Here is a 20625-nt window from a genome sequence, read left to right on the forward strand (position 1 = left end):
ACACACCGACAGGCACGGACGGGGCCTCTCGGTGTCCCTTCTCGCTTTCCCAATATCCTCCCACACCGCCACTGTTTTCAGAGTCCACATAAACCCTGTTTCTCAAGGTGGAAATACTTCATTATATTAGCTCTTTCTTTGGCTGAACCAAAAAAAAACCAAAAAAGAAAATCCTCCAGCTGGAGCCCTTGCGGACCTCAATGTTTCCTACTTGGTTGTTCAAGGAAAGTCTAAATGTAAGGAGGCCGATGTTTGTGTGTGCGGGTGAATGAGTGCGGTCCCGCCATCGGCGCTGCGCTGCTCACGTCTGGCGGCGGGCGGGGAGCGGCGGCCCCGGCCCGGCCCCTCCCGGCTCCACCAGCCCCTCCCGGCCCGGCCCGGCCCCTCCCGGCTCCACCACCCACTCCCGGCCCGGCCCGGCCCCTCCCGGCTCCACCAGCCCCTCCCGGCCCGGCCCGGCCCCTCCCGGCTCCACCAGCCCCTCCCGGCCCGGCCCGGCCCCTCCCGGCTCCACCACCCACTCCCGGCCCGGCCCGGCCCCTCCCGGCTCCACCAGCCCCTCCCGGCCCGGCCCGGCCCCTCCCGGCTCCACCACCCACTCCCGGCCCGGCCCGGCCCGGCCCCTCCCGGCTCCACCAGCCCCTCCCGGCTCCACCAGCCCTTCCCGGCCCGGCCCGGCCCCTCCCGGCTCCACCACCCACTCCCGACCCGGCCGCACAGCCCTTCAGGGCACAGTCCTTCAGGGCCCAGCCCCGCCTCGCCCCGCCTCTCGCGGCCCGGCCCGGCCCCTCTCGGCCTCTCACGGCTCCCCACGGCCTGGTTTGGTCCCTCACGGCCCCAGGAGCGACGCGGGGCTGAGGTGCCGGTGCGTGGGGAGGGGCGAGTCGGGCCGGGGGAGGCTCAGGGTGCGCTGCGGGGGCTGCGGGCACGGGGAGGGCCCGAGAGGGGCAGGCGGGCCTAGACCCGGCATGGGAATGGGGCAGGGCACCCGGCGTGGGAATGGGGCAGGCCACAGGGCATGGGAATGGTGTCGGGCACCCGGCATGGGAATGGGGCAGGGCACAGGGCATGGGAATGGGGTCGGGCACCCGGCATGGGAATGGGGCAGGGCACAGGGCATGGGAATGGTGTCTGGCACCCGGCATGGGAATGGGGCAGGGCACCCGGCATGGGAATGGGGCAGGGCACAGTACATGGGAATGGTGTCTGGCACTCGGCATGGGAATGGGGCAGGGCACAGGACATGGGAATGGTGTCTGGCACCCGGCATGGGAATGGGGTAGTGCACAGGGCATGGGAATGGTGTCTGGCACCCGGCATGGGAATGGGGTCGGGCACACGGGGCGCCACCATCCCATGTGGGAGCCCGGCCCGGGCCCGGGGCAGCCTGGGCAGGTGTGCTCCAGAAAAGCAGGCACCGAAAACAATGTGCCTCTCAAGAGCAAAGAAGGTAGTCACGAAATGTGCCCTGGCCATAAAGTTTCACCTGAGTGTGGAAGAGCTTCTTTACTGTGAGGGTGCAGAGCCTGGAACAGCAGCCCAGGGAGGGTGTGGAGTCTCCTTCTCTGGAGACATCAAACCCACCTGGACCTGGACACGTTCCTGTGTCACCTGCTCCAGTTGACCTGCCTGGGCAGGGGGTTGGACTTGGAGGATCTCCAGAGATCCATTCAACCCTGACAGTTCTGTGATTCTGTGACAATTAGAGGACTTGACTGTAAAATATCAGGTTGACTTAATGATGTAAATGAAAAGCTGAGGCAAAATTTCCATTTAAAGCCAGCTGCAGTGTTGAGCCTGGCAGTTCTAGTGTGTGTGGTAAGGCAAGCTGAAGAACAGCAGCAATTCAGGGTTGCTTGACCTCTCTGTTTGTAGGCTTTAATATTCTCTTCTCTGCTGAACTTTGGCTTGGGACCTTACAAGACCATTCATTATCTTTTTTTTTTCTTGAAGGCATGTCAAAGGTTTACAGATGGAAAATGCAAAGCCAAGAAAAGTCTTTTAAGTATTACAGAATAAGGAAATATGGCCCAAATGGAATTGTCTATGCCATGTAAATGCTGTGAAGTTTTGTAATGGCAGAAGATAAGTCTTCAGGAATCAAAAGATCTCGAATAAGTTTGTCACTCAGTAACAGTAAGAAGAAAAAAGGAACACCTTCTATACCTTCATCATCCTCCTCTATTACTTCCTTTTTTAATAATGTTCCCCCTGCCAAAATTAGCTGTCCCATGTGTGGGCAATTGGTGCCAAGGTATGGAATAAATGAGCACATGGATGAAACATGTCAGAGAAGCCATGGTGAGAGTGGTGCCATTGATGGGACACGGGACCCTCTGAGGAATAAGAGCCCCCCAGCTGCAAATGTGAACAATAATTCCAGCTCATACTTTTCAAAAAACATCTTAAATCTGGAAACAAGTCCCTCCAAAAGCAATTCATTGAAAGCAGAAAGCAGGGCAGCACAACAGGTCAGTCCTTATTTTAGCAATAATAGGTCAGTCTTTAGTGTTAACAATGAATCACAGGCTCAGACAGTTAAAATAGTCTCTTTGGGAAGTTTGTCATCAAAACTGTCCAGAAGATGTTGTGCCCGGGGAGGAAAACAGGTTGTGTACAAAGAGATCAACTCTTCCCCTCCAGCTGTTCACAGTACATGTGGAAGTGCTGCAGCACTGGATGATGATGCTGATGCTGCTGCTGAGATTTATGCTGGGCATAGTTCTCAGAAAGAAAATCAGCTTGTGCAGAGAGAGCACCAGGAACAAAAGTTTTCAAAGAGGGCTCTGGAATTTCAAAAAGAATTAAACCAATGTAATCAAGAAGACCTTATAGATACAGTTCAGGTATCCTTACCAGCTGATAATGACAAAGGATTCCCAAATGGTACAAGGAGCACCAAAACAGAAAGCAGGTCTGAAGGTGTGACACTTAGTCCTGATAAATTTGAAGAACCTCTGACCATTGATACTTCACCAGAGCTGACCAGTGAGTTGGACTCCAAGGCTCAGCCTCACACCCAGTTTATTCCTTCTTCCAAGACAGAAGTGAACTGTGATGCACAGAATTGCCTTAGCGAGGCTGATGCACAGGTGCTTCCTGTGGAAGTTCTTGAAGACTTTAAGTATGAGATGAACCATACTTTGTTGGAAACTGTGGAAAAGGTCCCCTCTGGTGACATTTTAGACAAAACAAATGAGGTTTCCTCTGTGCCCAGCTCTCCTGGTCGCCCATACTACCTCCAGAACTTTTTAGTAGTGCTGCGAGCAGTGTTAGAGAATGAAGATGATGCCAGACTATTTGATGAGCAAGATATGAACATTATAAACAAGTTCTACAAATTATCAGGTATCTTTTTGTAAAAATACATTTTCACATTACCTCCTGTAGAGAGAACTGTTTGCATAGTTCCATGTGAGAAGTGCTATATCAATGGGCAATTTAACTTGGTGAACTCCTGAAGGGAAGAAGCACATTTTTGTCAGGAGATGTATCCCTCAGTGGCTTCTTGTGAGTAAACTCTCCTAATATTTTAATGGAAGGTATTGATAAATGATTGAGTCTTGTAGGAAAGGTCTTCAGGGAGGTCAGTAGTGATGAGTCAGGTGAAGCCAAGTCAGTGAGGGGTCTGGCTGGGCACTGACATGTCACAGCAAGAGTGCAGGCCACCAGTCTGGGCTTGGGTACAGCTGCTGGGAGAATGGGGGGAGGCCCTGACAAAGCCTCCCTCAGCCCTCCCAGCAGCCTGAGCTGAGCTTACACAGTTGCACAGATCCCAGCTGGCCTTGGACACCAGCAGCCAAGTCTGTGGGGGCTGGGGTGGGGCTGCTGAGCCTGTGAGTGCACTCCAGGCCATCACAGTAGTGACATCTTGGAGCTTGATAATGCCTTGTTTATATTGTGATAGTTAAAAGGGGAATATATAAAGAAGGGAACAGAAGCAACAAAACTGTAATTATTTGCTCTCTGAGGCAAGCAGTAAATGCACATTTATGCATATCTAGCAATAAACTCACTGTTAGGTCAGTAGTGTATGCAGGCTTTGGCTACTTTGACAAATACTAAAGGAGGCTTTGAGGGTATTCTGCATTTCACACTCCCTTCTCTGGATGGGCACAACCCTGACCAGTAATAGGAGCTTGTTCTGTTAAATAAAGGAAGTGCTTATTTCTCCTTCAGCAGTGTGATCTCAGAATTCCCTTCTCCCAGGAGTTCAGAATATAGAAAGAATTACTGCAAAGTGGTGCTGGTAAACCCATGTCTGCCTTGAATGCCACGGTCACAGACAGAACAATCTTTCTTTGCAGGGTAGGAAAAGCACAAGGACTGAGCTGTGAGAAGTGATCTGGTAGCATTGACTCAATAGGTAACAAATTCTGGACAACTGACAGATGGATGTCTTTGCCTTCAGGACATACCAGACAGAATACTTTAAAAGTTCAGGTAGATGAGTTATCTGTCCCACATTAGAATTTTCTTCCAAGCAAGTGTTGTCTTCCAGTTATCACAACAAAAACCCCCACACGTTTCTAGTACTATGAAGTTACTCAAATAAAGGTGTTTTCCAGTATTTCATTATTTTCTGCTGAGATGTCTACCATTCTTCAGTGAGACATCTCTGCCTCACTGAAGTTTATGAAGTTTACTATGAAGACTTGTGAAGCTTCCTATGAAATGTAGAGCCCTGCCTGTTTTTTGAGTGTTGGGAACAGTAGATGAAAGTGGGGCAAAGCAGAGGTGTGTCCATAGCCAGTAACCTGCAGTGCAGTGTCAGGCTTTGTGCTCAAGGTGAGTTCTGCCTGAGATTAGGTGTGATATTAAAACCATAATTTTTGTATTCTTCATGTTTAATTTTGCAACAAGGTGCAATTGGAATAATTTAAATGCAAATTCATAGTTGTGGTTACACTCAGTGAAATCCTCCTTTCAGCTTTCATACAATAGAAAAATTGAATCTGAAAAACATTGATTTAGAGTTACCAGGGGAACCCAGGTACAGAAAACAAATGTTTTATGTTGTGTTTTGGTGACCCTCATAGAGGGTGAACTTTTCCAAGACCTTCTGCACTTTTTTAATGATAATATTTCAACTTAGAGCAGATTTTTAATCTCAGTAATATACCTGAAACTTTCTTAAGAACTGGAAATAAAAAGAATGCCCCAAACCTCCAAAGATAATGAATGCACTGCAGAACAGGATGCCTGAGAAGCAATTACTTGCACAATATCTTTGTATTCCTCTATTTGCCATTCAAATCCTTGAGAGAGGAAACAATCCTCCCATGGCCTAGTTTGGTCAGTTCAGGGTCTGGAGAAAGGATATCTATTTGTTCACCTTTTTCCTTTCTCCAGAGTTGTAAAAATTGGAGTTCTAACCTCACAGAGAAAATGACAAGCTAATATGTCTGAAAGTAGTTCTGTCAGTGAATTGATCCTGGAAACATTGGATTAAAGAAAAGGCTGAACAACTCTCTGAAGGATGGGAGAAGAGTTAAATAAATATGTAAAGGTTATCTGTCTATTGTGTCTTTTATGTTGTGTGTCTACTTTTATTAATAATCAGTGTCAGTTAAGCAGCAGGAGACAGGGATAGAAAATTTAGAAGCTAATGAGAATTGAATTAAGTATTCAAAAGGTTGTTAAATGTAGTAACAATATCTAGACTATTTTCAGCTAAAATTTAATAAGCTATTTTGTTGAATTTCAGCATCATTAGCATTTAAAAAGTCTTTTTAAAGTATAAGAGAACACTGATAAAAATCAAATGAACAGCAGAATTTTTTCTATTGTTTTCAGTAGATACATTAGTAAAACCAGGCATATCTTTGAAAAACAAAGACTCTGAAGGCTGCTGCACAGAGAGGTATTCTGTGATTGTGGAATTATTCTGTCAGACTACTGCTTCTTTTGTTCCCCAGCATGAAATATTTGGTTATTGAATGACTGCTTAAGAAAGCAAAAAGACCAATTTATATCAAAATATGCAGAGTTGAAAAATGAAGTTGTCTTTTCCTATAAAAAAATTATTTCTTAAAAGGTAAGCATGTCAAAAAGCATTTTAGCAATGCACAATACCTACAAAATACATCCTAATACTTTTCTACCTACAAAACTTAAAAGATTCTAGTAAGTTTATTAATTACTTGGAAAGGTGAGATCTGCTGTTTTGTAGTTTGTTTGTAGAACTTGGGGACATGTAAAATGTGTTTCAGAGAATACCTGCATCAAAGCAATGTTTCTGGGTAGGGCAGTGATTTTGCATAGTCCTGTGCTCTGAATTTACTCCTCATTTTATCCTTTTCTTTAACTCAAATTTGCAGCTGCTGGGCAGAAGTTGTATGTCAGACTTTTCCAACGCAAACTCAACTGGTTAAAGGTGAACAAAATAGAGTATGGAGAGATCAGTGTGGATTTGGCACCAATGATTGAAGAACTGGCTGGAGCCAGATTTCTGCAAACAGGTAAGGCCAGCACTGATAAATGTTAAAAAAGCCCCTGCTGCACTTGTGTCATGGTGGGGGCCCAGTGCACCACAGGCTTGTCTGTGCCTTGGGAAGAGAAGTGGAGGAACAGAAGGAAGTTTGCAGGTAGGTAAGATGAGCTGTGAATAATATAGTGCAAATCAGGCAGTGGGGAAGACAGCATTTCTGAACAGCAATTTTAATGTTTGCTTTTGTTTTGAAGTTGTAAAGGGTGTTTTTTTCTGGTTGTTCCATTCTTTCAAACTGGACCTGTGAAGAGGTTCACAAGAAGGTCCACAAGAATTTCCAGGTGAACCAGATAACACTGATAATTCATTGAAAATTTAAACCAGTAGATTAGTACCAGGTTATATGAGTGTACTATAACTGTTCCTTGAGTGTATGTGTGTAACACACACTGAATGTGTGTGCATCATTTTGCTTTTAGAGTCTGAACTGGAAGACCTGAGTGAAGGGTTGGATCTGCTTTCAGCCCCTGAGCTCAAAGCATTGGCAAAGATCTTTCACTTGCCAAACCCAAATGCTCAGAAACAGCAACTCGTGGATGATTTTCTGAGGTTGGCAAAACAGCCTTCAGTCTTCAGCAGGAGTCAGACTGGTGTTGGGACAGTGATTTTAAAAAGGTAAGTGTTTATAGTTAAATCTTACAGGTGAATGTAAGTTGCATTTCCAAGGACTGAAATCTTGATGCTGTTTCAAAGAGAGGAAGGCATTTGGTAAATTTATTAGTAAAAAAGGGCAGCATTACATTTTGATTCACAGTGAGTCAAACAGAGGGGTAAATACTGGACTTTTCTTAAACTATGTCATGCTTTCAGCTGTGGGCATGATTATCTGTCTTCAAAGTTACTTGGTTGTATGGAGAAACATTTCTGAATTCTGTAAAGCAGAATCAGTGCAGAAAAACGTCTGGGAAGATATGGGGAAGGTCAGTGCCTATTAAAACAATTGTCTGATGTTCATTTGCTCCATTAGCTCTTTTGGCAGAATTAGAGGAGACCAATAATCTCTTTTTTGGGATTGACTGTGTACTTTAGCATAGAGCCTCCTTCTGGTAAGGGAAAAGTTTCTTTGCTGACGAATGTTCTTTCCTGTGGATGTTTCCTTCACTGTGGCTGTCACAGTTGGGTGTCTCAGATGCCCTTGACTTCCAGGTCTCCTGGGGTCCACATTCAGGTTTAAGATGCTGAACTAATCACTCCTGTTAGGGTCTGAACTCAGTAATTGTGGAATCCTTTCTGTGTAAAATTCAGGTTGGATAGAAAGCTGGCAAAAGTCAGTATGTACTTTGCTGTAGGAACATACCTTACCTTTCCTGGGACATTCCTTTTCAAATGAGGGGGGTATAAAGCTTTGTCAAGTTTTGCACAGATATGTTTATTGGACAAATAGTCCTCCCCCAAAGCTATCATGTGATTTTCCACAGAATTCCTTGTATTAAAAGGGGCCTAGTATTGGAAGAAGAACTTCAAAATCATTCCTCCATGAAGAATAATTATAATGTGAATCATGAAGGTCATCTTTCATTATTTTATGTTTGTTTCCTCATTCTAATCCAGATATAGAAAACTTCGGTATGAAAATCCATAATTTCATTTTTCCTCTTTGATACCAAACATTTGAACTACATGATGGTGCAGGATACACAATTTATATAAATATGCTGAACAGAAACAAAATTGTTTTCAGAATAGTGTCTAAAATTATACAGAGAAAAGCTAGAAAAATGGAAAGGAACCTGGGAAAATTAGTTACATTCCAAAGAAGTACTTGGGGCTGTCTTACTCCCTACTTCCAGTGCAGAGGCTGGTAGTTCTTGCCTGGCTTTGGGAGTGTACTGCCCTTTGCTGTGGATGACAGCTGAAATACTGGTCATCCCAGGAGATCACAGAAAATCTAGTTTTAAATCTGTGTTGTCCAGTGGACAAGTGACAAAAGTTTTGTCTTGTATGAAGAGGCTGGATGAAAGTGGGCTAATGGAGGTACCCTGAAACAGTGGATCTCAAACTGGGGTCTGTAAATGCTGCTCTAGGAGCAAACCATGCCATAAATCAACAATTTATGGTCCTGGCTGCCACAGCAACAGGTGTGACTGCATCTGAAGGGCAATTAGTTCTGATTCTGTTCTGCTGGAAGTTTGGCCCTTGAACTTTTTATTAGTTAATGCATTTAGTTGGATTTTCACTCGAGGTTACATTTATTATATGGTATATCTGCTTTTTATTCAAGGAAAATCAAGTTTATGCATTAATAGACTTGGAAAAAAATTATTCTCATACTTCATTTGGTATTGTCTAGGTTTGGCCTAGTTCTTTTACCAACCCTGGACTGCCCTTCTGCCTCCTCCCAAAGTCTTCCGAGGAAAGGAAAAAAAAACCTGAAAAGAACTCAAAAGAAACTGAACTGAATTAAAACAGAAATTATATTTTTCTAACATCTACAACCACATATGCAATTTGTACACACTATGTGGGCCCCCACCCCAGGGCAAAAGGGAAAAGGGAAGAGGGAATGGGTAACAAGGAATAAGGAGAGACAAAACCAAACCAAACCAAACGAAACAGACAAATATAATCAAAAACTTTAAGAAAGGAGGAGAACAGGCAATGGTACAACCTCACCACGTCCCGGGCTAGGAAACCAACTGAAACAAGGGACCCTGTAGGTTTGTCCTGCTCCTCCAAGCCTTGCAGGAGGAAGGAAGACTAAACTCCTTCCTATCTCCCCTCCTGCTACTCTTACATGGAAAACACGTGTGGAATACTTATGTCCACTTCCTTAGTTACACCTGGTTACTGAGGAAGCCACGGATCAAACCCATCACAGGTATAATTTCATTTTTGCAAGTGATGGTAAAAATGACTGATGGCAATGTCCTGGGTTGAGCTGGCTAAACGCCAACTGTCCAGGACAGAGTGAAGAGGGTTCCTCCTCCCTCCAACCAGACAAGGGAAAAAAAGAAGAGGGAGAGGAAAAAAAAACCCTCAAAGCAGGTTTATGCTGAAACTAACTACATGTATTTATACAGAAAAGAGAAAATTAAGAGGATACCACAATATAACACACACACAAGTTATGTACAACAAGAAATAACTTCCCACTTCCCAGTAAACACAAATTCTACCATTTTAACTACAAATCATTCCAGAGAAGTTGGTTCTTCAGAGACAGACTTAAGCAGAGAGAAGAGCTAAGAACAAACGTTTTACTTCCCTCAGATAACATGATGTTAAGCCGGTGCTCTGGGCTTGGGCCTCCCCATCCCTCCTGGGACAGCAGAGTGTCTTGCTGGCACCACAGCTGTGAAGCAACTGCCCAAGCCACACCCACACACCAGCTCTTACCCCTTTTGAGATGATGCAATATGGTATGGAATACAGTATTATTGTCCAGAAGAAGTCAGCTGTTAGCTAGCTCAGTCCAGCTCAAGTCAGCTGACAATTTCAGGCCTAATTTGAACTTTAAAGCCTAACTTCTTGGCCTACTTGGCTAAACCCATAACAGGCAATCATTTTCTTTGTGCTCCCAGGGTGAAGGAGCTGGCTGGGAGGTGTGTGAGGGTGTGCAAAGGCCCCCGGGCCGTGTTCTCCCGGGTGCTGCTGCTGTTCGCGCTGCCCGAGGCGCTGGAGGAGGAGGACTCTGCCGGGCAGGGCCAGCTGCTGACGGTGCTCATGGCACACATGGGGCGCACAGTGTTCCCCACCTACACCGTGAGCAGGAAAACTCAGCTCTTCCAGGACAGAGACGACCTGATCAGGTATGGAGAGCTTTGGCAGCTTGGAAAGGGGTTCATTGCTAGAAAAGCTTCACTGCAGCACTTGTGAGAACTCATCGTGGGGAACTCCTGATACAAATATGTGGAAAGGTACTTTTACAATGATTTTAAATGCATTTTCGTGTCCAGGTAGGTCTTGGAACTCACAGTGGGTTGCATTTTGAGCCATAATAGCATATTTATTTGCTTCATGATCATCTGCTGGTGAAAGTTTTTTCTTCATTTGCTGTGCTGATTATTAGAATGGACTCTGAGTTAATAAAAAAATATATTCTCTAGTTTGTAACTTGTCTTGGGTTGAGCTGGCAAAATGCCAACTGCCCAAGTACAGAGAGAAAGGGTTCCTCCCCCACCCCAACCAGCCAAGGGAAAAAGAAGAGGGAGAGGAAAAGAACCTCCAAACCAGGTTTATGCTGAAACTAACTATATGTATTTATAGAGAAAAGAGAAAATTAAGAGAAAACTACAATATAACACACACTTACACAAGTTATGTATAACAAGCAATAACCTCCCACTCCCCAGTTAATACAAAGCCCATTACTCTAGATCCATAAGCACTCTAAAAGACACTCTGCAAGAAAGAGAAGGTATAAGAACAAATTATTTCTACTTCCCTGAACTCAAACAAAAGGCAAGTGGCAGCAGCAGCAGGAGCAGGGCCCAACAGAGCAGAAGAGCTGCAGCACATTCTCCTTTTACTTCTGCCATAGATGGAACTGCCCAAACACCTCCCACTGCTGCATCACATCTTAGGTTTGCATCATCTGCTATGAAACATTTCCTGGGTTACCCAGGCAGGTGAGAGCTGTCTCTCCCAGCCCACGTAGATTCTCTGAGCCTGCTAATTTGAGGCCCACCTAAAACCACTACAGTAACTTTAAACATAATGTGCCCTTCTAGTTTAAGCTCTGAAGATTAAGAACAATGAATTCAATTCAAAGATTGAATGTCTTTGGAAACAGGAAGGGAAGGAATTGATTTCTTTTAACTCTAGATGCATTTTGAGCCTAATAAAATTGTTGTGCTTTTTTTCCCCTCAGGTATGCAACTGCTGCTCATCTGTCAAATGATATAACCACTGCAATGGTAAATGGGAACTGGGATGAAGCTCATAATCTGTATTTGTGTGCTAAACAAACCTGGAGTGAACTGAAAAACCACCCCTCTCTAAGGTAGTGAAATACCTAGCCTGTGTTCCTATGAAACTGTTAAGTGTATTATTTACTTTTGGTCCTTTAACTTTTGAGAGAGGCTTATCTAAGCCTGATAAATTTAGAGGCTTTAATATTCTTCAAAGTTTTGATCTTGCTGATTGTTTAAGTGATAATATGAAAGTTATAAAACCTTGGGAATTAATTGGTAGGCATTGATAAAGCATTAAAACATTGCTGTTTTATGTGCCAATGCAGGAGAACAAGAGCCTTATTTTTCCCTTGTCATAGTTTGTTTTTATGGCTTTCAAACAAATGGCAGTAAGCAGAGTTTAAAATTCAGTGTCAACAAGAGAATGTTGCAGACATTATGGGAAAACATACTGGATTATTCATGTCTTTAGACTTCCAAGTGGGGGTCATTCAGGAAGTGTTAATGAATATCTGAGAATTGAAATAACACGTGTTGCTTTTGAAGCTTTTTTCATCAGTTTTTCTTCTAATTATTTTGTTTTCTGGCTTAATGATACACCCAAAGTTAGAATCTTATGTTTAGCATTATTTTCAATTCCGTGGCAACTCCTTTAAAACAATATTCATAGAGGATCACTTGTAAGTCTGTTCCATTTCACACTGAAGGCAGTGGAAGAATCTATTTTGATTTTAACAAGACATTCAAAGACTCTGCCTCGAAGTACAGAGTTGCCTACTGAAAAGATGTTCATCTTCTTTCATGGCAGGAAATTACTGTTCTTGACTTTTTCTTTTGTTCAGCTATGTTTCCAAAGTTAAGCTTCTGACTTATGAGAATGATTTGGCAGTAACAAAACATGATGTAATGAGTTATTGTTGTGTATCCTGTGTAAACCTGATTAACTAATAATTCCACTGCTGGGGAAACTAAAATACAGGGCAGCTTGCACCTGCTCCCTAAGCTGAGCTATTGCTTTACCTTGGGGTTCTTGACTTTGCAGCTGGGATCCTCATTTCAGTTCAGTTTGGATATATAAAGCATTTAATTTTTGTAAATGCTTTAGGTACAGGTTTAAGGATTCAAATTGCCCTATTTCAGTTGACCTGAGCTGCTCTTGTTTTTCAGCTATCACAGGGCTTTACCTGAGTACCTGCGCCGCTTCACAGTGGGCTGGGTGTACACAAGGATCCTCTCTCAAGGGGTTGAGATTTTGCAGAGACTTCACAAGTACAAGGTAAAGTGGGGAAGTGAATAGGGATATGTGTTTAATCTTGTAGCATTGTACATCAATTTACATTTCTGATGTGGCTGGAAAATGGTGACAGTGTTTGGCAGGGATTGCTACACTTCTAGGAACAGGATACTTTTAAAGGAATTTGTGCTGCTTTAGAAAGTTTTAAATTGTTTTGATTTCTCCTTATGCTTTGAAGGTTTACCATGTGTAATACAGCATAAGACTGTTGCTGTGATGTGCTTGTTTTGTTATTTAAAGATACCTGTGTTTCACTAGGTTTAGTTATTATTTTTCTGTAAGAGAAAACTTGGAGCAGAAGTCTTCTGAAATCCCTTCCTCTTCACCTTGGGAGCTAAAATCTCCAGAGGTCTCTGACTTCTGTGTTAAAGCAAACCAGAGTATTCTGAAAAAGACTTTACCTCTGCAAAAAGGCAACTAGTAATACTTGGGTATTTTTCATATACAATGAGGAATACAGAAAGGACAGAAATACTGTGGGTTTGGCAGCTAACCTGTAAGTTTGCATAAAAATATCCCTGTTCTAGAGTTTTTAAGATGTACCTATGCACCTGAGCTGAGTATATTGGGTAGCAGAGTAAAAACTGGGTTTGAATTGTGCAGAGACAAAGTTTTACAGTGTCCATTAATTAGAAGGAAAAATGACAAGCTAACTTGAACTTGGCTTTGTAGCTGAACTGATGACCATCCAATCCCATTGCTACAGGAGGCAGTGCAGGAGCTGCAGGCCCTCCTGTCCCAGGATGTGTATTGTGCTGACAGCAGAGGGAGGTGGTGGGATCGTCTGGCTCTGAATTTACATCAGCATCTGAAAAACACCAAGAAGGTATCTGAACAGCTGCTGCTGTGCAGCTGGAAACACTGCAGTATTGTGTTCAGTTCTGGGCCCTCAGTTCAGGAAAGAGATTGAGGGGCTGGAGCGGGGCCAGAGAAGAGCAACGAGGCTGGAGAAGGGACTGGAGCACAAGTGCTGTGGGAAGAGGCTGAGGGAGCTGGGGGTGTTCAGCCTGGAGAAGAGGAGGCTCAGAGGTGACCTCAGCACTGTCTGGAACTGCCTGAAGGGAAGTTCTGGCCAGGTGGGGGCTGGTCTCTTCTCCCAGGCACTCAGCAATAGGACAAGGGGGCACGATGGGCTCAAGCTCTGCCAGGGGAGGTTTAGATTGGAGATGAGAAAAAACTTCTTTGCAGAGAGAGTGCTCAGGCATTGGAATGGGCTGCCCAGAGAGGGGGTGGATTCCCCATCCCTGGAGGTTTTTCAGCTGAGCTTGGCCGTGGCACTGAGTGCCATGATCTGGTAAAGGGACTGGAGTTGGACCAAGGGTTGGACTTGATGATCTCAGAGGTCTTTTCCAACCCAATCCATTCTATGATTCTATGATTCTTTGTCTGAAAATATGTTTTAAAAGTATTTTTCATGAAAAGAACAGTGGAGTAGGATCTCCTAAAAGTGCAGGTAGTGGTAGGAATCCCAAGATCAAGGCAATCAGTTCCTCCTAAGAAAATGAATACTGAATTTACCTCATCCTTGATTGGCCTTGTATGCTGGTTGTTACATTGATGTTTCTGTGCTCCTTAAATCGATTGCTCTTGAACAGACAGGTGTTCATGGGTGTTTCTGAATGCCTGCTTGTTCCCTGCTCCTTGCCAGGCCGTGGGCTGCATCAGGAAGGGGCTGGCAGACCCCCGTGTCCGCACCGGGCACCGCCTCTCGCTGTACCTGCGGGCGCTGCGCATCAGGGACTCGCCCAGCTGCAGGCAGTTCAGGGGCCTGCTGCAGGATCTGCCAGCCATGGCTGTGCAGGACGTGACACACGTAAGTAAGGGTGCTGCTGGGTCCTGAGGAATAACACCTCAGGAGGGCTTTTTTACTCTGACAAGAAAATGTAACCTGGGAGACTCCTGTTCCATGCTTTGTGCCAGCCTCTGACTGTCTTGTGCTGCAGGAAAATGAATACAAATGTGCTTCTAAAACAAAAGCTGCTCCTAATCAAACCCTTCTACACTGGTCAGCTTCTTAGCTGAAGTTAGTCAGCTGTACACTGGCTAAATTTGAATTGCTTTCTCTGTGTTAGGAATCTGATCAGCTCTAAACTCCACTAATTCAACAGTAACACCCTCAGAGCCTTTCTGTCTGAAGAGTCTTATCAAATCAGTGCATTGTCTACAGGCCAAGCATTTTGTGTGCAAGAAGTAATAGTAACCTTCTGAGCTTGTTGTCAGCATCAGATTAATGGCTAAAAAAATGCCATCTTTTAGTAACCTTTGGGAGTTATGCACTCTAAATATGTACTATGCAAATATTCAATGGGGTACACTTACATCATATTGGAATGGATTTTTTTAACTCTTTCTTTTCCACACCATTGTAAAGATAATTCTGCTGGGCAAGGTAGAGCAGAGCCTCACTTGTTCTCTCTCCTCACCACGTCTCTCCCTACAGTCCAGAATCAGTCTCCTCAGCCTTCTATATTCTTTCTCCTGCTCCTGCATATAGAAAGGCTGTTCCCACCTGCCCAGCATTTTTGCTAGACATTTTTTTCTGAAAAAATTGCCAGTTTACAAAAGCTAAACAGAATAATTTCACAAGTTATGGCAGGTTAAATTTTATTCACTTGATTTTGGGAAACAAGTCTGATTCTGATTGGAAGAAAACTGAAAAGGAGGAATGTGTGTTTTAGGGAAGATCCAAATACATAGACTAAAGCTTTTTAAATGTGATGCTGGAAAGTAACCAAATGTTTTTATATGTTCAGGTTACAATCAATGGAAAGATGTGTCCTCAGATGGGAATGGGCAAGTCTGTGTTTCTCATGGAGGATGTTGGTGATGCAGAAGGAGGCGAGGACTGCATTGGTTCCACAGTCATGTGCTCTGTTGAGGAGTTGGCATTAACTCATTACAGGAGGAATGGGTTTGATCAGGGTAACACTACTGTTTGTTTGGGCTGTTCTACAGTAAAATGCCTTGCAAGGAAAGAAGCTATTTGCTAACCAGTTTAGTTAACAGACCAGTTTCAGCTGCTTTCATTAGACCAGAATTTAATCTGATTCTGTTTCCTTCCCAAATGTCTCTAATACATCATTTTCTCATCAAAATGCTCTAACATGTATTTTCAAACTGACCTGCTTCCTGGCCTTTAATTATTTTTTGCCTTTGTATACTGAAGATGGTTTTGAAATGTGTTTCTTCTTTATCTTCATAGAAAATCACTTGCTTGGCTTTCTTGCCAGTGAACAGCTATTTTATTTCTTAAGAGTAAAATGTCATTTAAGGGAGTGTCACTAAGGAAAATGCTTTCTGGTACTGGAAGAACATGAAAACACCACTAGCAAGGCACTTGGCATCTTTTTTTTAAAGGCTCTGTCAGTAGTTGTTTGTGTATTTTTACAACTTAGGAGCTGTGAAAAGCCATGGACAAGTAAGAATACACAGGTCTGTTTTACAGGAAAAAAAAGCAAAATACAGACAGGTAGGCAGGTTATTTTTTAATATAAAATTTGTATCTATATTTTTAATACAGTTTTATACTACTGATATGTTCCCAAATACTGTTGCAGGAGAAGTGGCCATATCAGAAAAGGGTAAATGGGAAGATGACAGTATTCAGAATTTGGGAGAATCCCCACTCAGTTCCTGACTTCCACCACTCACCATTAATGTCTGTGGCTTGGTACAATCCTGAGCACACAGTGGGCAGCTGTGATTTAGTTCTGGGCCTGATGAACCAGAGAGCTCAGCCCAGCACTGCACACACCCCCAACACACACTTGCTCTCTTCTCTCTATTAGATGGATGGTGCATCATACACTGTATAGTGCATAATAACACACCCACTCTCTGATCTGTATGTTTGACATGTAACATTACCTATAATACTATAGGTAATACACCAATACACTAATGACAGAACACACCTCCCAGAGCTGAGGTTGGCAGGGAGCTCTGGGAGTCACCTTGTCCAACCCTCTGCTCTAAAGCCACTGCCCTGGACCACATCCAGCTGTTGAGTATCCCCAGGGAGGGTGACTCCACAGGCTGGCTGGGCAACCTGTGCCACTGCTTTGTCACCTTCACAGTGCAAAAGTGTTTCCTTATATGTATGTGTGTGTGTGTGTGTGTGTTCATATGTATGTGTTCATACATATATGTGTCTTCCTGTGGTTAATAAGTGACAGGGATGAAAAAAAACATGATGGAAAAGCAGTGACCTCTAGCAGACTGCTGCTCAGCCATTATTGCTCAAAAATGTCATATATTGAGAAAAAAATGTTATATATATAAATGTGGTATATTACATATATACACACATCTATGTATACATACAGGTACATGTATCTATATGTGTGTGTATATATATATATATATGTAAATATAATAAAACCAGTTTTATATATCCAAACATTAGTTTTTTCATGTATTGCACTGTGTGTGCTGGCTGGGCATTGGTCTGCTGGTGAGTGCTTTTTGCAGCACATGTGTAGACATACAGGTGAATACATGTGTGTACAGATATGGATATGCACAGCTCCATATATGTATTTGTATGCATATGTGTATGTGTGTATATATAATATATATAGCATCTATATAACCATTTAGTTTTCAAGATACTGCTTTTTAATGTTAAAAAGTTATTTATTTAAAAATTGTCCAAGTAAGCCTTGTGGAAGGGCAGTGATTCAAGGCTGGGCTGTGGCTGAGGGCCACTGGCCAGGCAGCAACAGGGAGAGGGGACAGGAATAGAGTGCAGTCAGTGTTCTGCTGTCATGGGAATGGAGTGCAGTCAGTGTTCTGCTGTCATGGGAATGGAGTGCAGTCAGTGTTCTGCTGTCATGGGAATGGAGTGCAGTCAGTGTTCTGCTGTCATGGGAATGGAGTGCAGTGTTCCGCTGTCATGGGAATGGAGTGCAGTCAGTGTTCTGCTGTCATGGGAATGGAGTGCAGTCAGTGTTCTGCTGTTATGGGAATGGAGTGCAGTCAGTGTTCTGCTGTCATGGGAATGGAGTGCAGTCAGTGTTCTGCTGTCATGGGAATGGAGTGCAGTCAGTGTTCTGCTGTCATGGGAATGGAGTGCAGTCAGTGTTCTGCTGTCATGGGAATGGAGTGCAGTCAGTGTTCTGCTGTCATGGGAATGGAGTGCAGTCAGTGTTCTGCTGTCATGGGAATGGAGTGCAGTCAGTGTTCTGCTGTCATGGGAATGGAGTGCAGTCAGTGTTCTGCTGTCATGGGAGTATGTGCTGCCTCCAGCTGGGCATGAGCCACAACTGGCCTGTTCCTGCTTTGGGTCCTGGTGGTTTGTACTTCCTCATGAGATTGCTGTAGAAATTGATGTTTCCATTTTTGTTCAATTTTGCCCTTTAGGTATTCATGGGGAAGGCTCAACGTTTCTTACACTCTATGGGATTCTAATGTGGGATGTAATTTTCATGGATGACATACCCGACGTTTTCAGAAATTCCTATCAGGTAACTTTGAAAGGCTTTCTTTAGTTAATTTATTTACCCATTGCTATGGACTCAGTAACCATGTTAAAATCTTGTTTGGGATTAGATAAACATTTTACTCTGAGGGAATTCCCAGACAGATCTTGGTATTTCCTTCATTTTATTGTTTGTTATGTTGAGTTTATTACTAAGTAATCCTCAGTAACCCAATTGCTGTATCAGTCTGGGTTCATGGTGAGATAGGCTGAGATTCATCTGGCTAAATGCCTGTGTCCTGTAGCTGAGCTCACTGGGCAAAATTTCCTTTACAGTTAGTGAAGAACAGTGCTCTGCCACAGCTTTGTTCATCTCATTTGAAAGTGACACGTTCCATTAAAAGAAAAAAGGGGAAAAAAAGAAAAAAAAAAAAAGGTGTTTTTCATTTCAGTAGCCTTTAAAAGCATGACCAATTTTTAAACTCAGGTTTGTTAATGCCCCCCCTCCCCATGTCTGTGCTTTTGGCTCCATCCCTCCTTTTAGACAAACAAACAAATAAGAAAACAACAATAATAATTTTATATGAGTATGAGGTACCTTAAGTAGAAAAGTTTGTTGCACTGGGTGTTAAAATGGAATTTAATGAATGTCTGTGTGGTGGACATGTTCAAGTTAGATGAGTTCAATGTTTGAGTGAATTTGTAGTTAGGAAAATGATGAAATAGGGCACTGTCCTTCTGGGAATGCTGCTGTGCTGGCAGGTCCTCAGAGATGTGTTTACCTTTTCATACAGACATGTCCCCTGGATCTGTACACTGACAGCTTCTATGAGAACAGGAGGGATGTCATTGAGGCCAGACTGCAGCAGCTTCACTCAGCTTCCTCAGAGACACTGGCACAGTTGATTGCTGACGTCTGGACCACTCAGGAGGGAAAAGCAGCAGCATTAGTGAGCTGGGGCCGTTTTGCTTCCCTCCAGCAAGTGCAGGTAAGTGACTGTTGCCCAGCATGGGCACTCTGATTAGGCTTGCTTGCCATTCAATCACACATGGATGGCCCTGGTGTGTCAGAGGTGGTACTGAGTCATGGCAGAGGGAGAGTAGTGAGAGGGAGGAATTGAGAAGAGGGAGCCTTGTGCTGAAGTCCCTGCTCAAGTACTGTTACAATTTTCTGATGTGGTCGCTTTTGCTGCAACAGCAGTTGGGAACACAGCAGGGAAATTGCTGTAGAAAACATCTACTTATGTTTGCTGTTGCTTGAGACTAAACAAAAAGCTGAGCTGGACCATACAATGTTCTTGTGAGGGTTGGGAAATGGCTCTACAGGAAATTAAAGACAAACTCAACCAGCTCCCCAAACCTCTCTTGCAGAGCCTTGTCTCTTGCCTTGGAGGGGAGTTTCTGAGTGGTGTGTTCAGGCGACTGTCCAAGGACCTGCGTCACTGCCGGGGGGGCCTGCCCGACCTGGTGGTGTGGAGCACTCACAGCCAGCACTTCAAGGTATGCTGGGAGAGCTTGGAAATGCTCCGTGCTCAGCTGTCTTACCTTAACCTGCCAGGACAGCCCCCACACACTGTACCTTCCTGTTGTGGGGCAGTTACAGCTCGGCTGCAGCAGCCACGAGGAGAGGGTGGTTATCTGCTCTTTCAGCACACTGTGCTGTAGCTTTCTTGGGCATAATCAGGATCAGCAAGAATGAACACTGGCTGCACTGGTGTGCAATAGGTCTTTGATTAAGCAGCTGTTATCAATCAGTCAGACACACTGTTGTTAGCAAGGGGTTCTTCTGGCACCACTTAGACAAAAACTGAACTCTCTGAGTCTACAATAACTATGTGTGTGTTTGCTACAAAAATTGAGTAAAGAGTCATGCTTTGTGTCTTGCATGGTAGAGTAGGAAGTACTAGAAGACTACTGGACACCTCAGCTGCTGGAGCAACTTGTTATGTTTTTATAAAACATCTGAATAGCAAAAATTAGTTCTCTGGAATACCTGAATAAGTTGTGGCAGTATCAGCTGGAGCAGGTGAGGTTGCAGGTGCTTGATTTTTGAGTATGAGAGATCTTCATTCACCAGGGTCACTGTGTTTTGGTGGGTGTTTACTATGTAACAGCCATAAAGGAATCCTTACTCTGTGGGGATGCTCCCCCAGGCTCACTGCTAACCCTGCCATTTCCTTGCAGCTGGTGGAGGTGAAGGGCCCCAAGGACCGGCTGTCGCCCAAGCAGACGCTGTGGCTGAGCGAGCTGCGGGGCCTGGGCGCGGCAGTGGAGGTTTGCCACGTGCAGGCCGTGGGCAGCAGGAGCAGCCACCTCAGCTGACACACTCACCTCACCACGGGGGTAACTGGGGGCTCTGAGGGAATGGGCATCACTCAACACTGGCTGCTGCTGATTAAAAGTAGGTTCTTCTAAAATTCGGGCTTCTTGGAGTGTTACTGTAGTGCTTTTTAGCACAAAACATCCTAAGGTACAATTTGAGACTGTGATTTACTGCGTGTCACTGTGAGTTCAGAAGGGCAGAGCCTTTCTCTTCTATGCACAGTTCATAACTTACTCTATTAGAGAT

General features: G+C 44.1%; 1 protein-coding gene across 1 annotated transcript; it reads left to right on the forward strand.

The window, feature by feature from the left end:
• The first annotated feature begins 602 nt into the window (after nucleotides 1–602).
• Nucleotides 603–20489, forward strand: FAN1 (FANCD2 and FANCI associated nuclease 1). Its single transcript, XM_071568674.1, has 14 exons — nucleotides 603–865; nucleotides 1954–3348; nucleotides 6321–6461; nucleotides 6910–7105; nucleotides 10012–10239; nucleotides 11301–11432; nucleotides 12511–12619; nucleotides 13344–13463; nucleotides 14286–14450; nucleotides 15391–15559; nucleotides 17999–18102; nucleotides 18851–19045; nucleotides 19428–19556; nucleotides 20241–20489. The coding sequence occupies exons 2-14, from the start codon at nucleotides 2076–2078 to the stop codon at nucleotides 20376–20378; spliced, it is 3099 nt and encodes a 1032-aa protein (XP_071424775.1). The 5' UTR covers nucleotides 603–865; nucleotides 1954–2075; the 3' UTR covers nucleotides 20379–20489.
• The last annotated feature ends 136 nt before the right edge of the window (nucleotides 20490–20625 follow it).

The sequence above is a fragment of the Pithys albifrons genome, chromosome 13 (genome assembly GCF_047495875.1).
Source record: "Pithys albifrons albifrons isolate INPA30051 chromosome 13, PitAlb_v1, whole genome shotgun sequence".
Taxonomy (NCBI): Eukaryota; Metazoa; Chordata; class Aves; order Passeriformes; family Thamnophilidae; genus Pithys; species Pithys albifrons.

What these genes read in the sequence shown, in the direction of transcription:
- FAN1 (XM_071568674.1), top strand. Translation starts at nt 2,076, where the DNA reads ATGGCAGAAGATAAGTCTTCAGGAATCAAAAGATCTCGAATAAGTTTG. An exon ending in CTGTGCAGGACGTGACACAC is followed by an intron (nt 14,451 to 15,390) that starts GTAAGTAAGGGT and finishes TTATATGTTCAG; the next exon opens with GTTACAATCAATGGAAAGAT. An exon ending in TTTTCAGAAATTCCTATCAG is followed by an intron (nt 18,103 to 18,850) that starts GTAACTTTGAAA and finishes CTTTTCATACAG; the next exon opens with ACATGTCCCCTGGATCTGTA.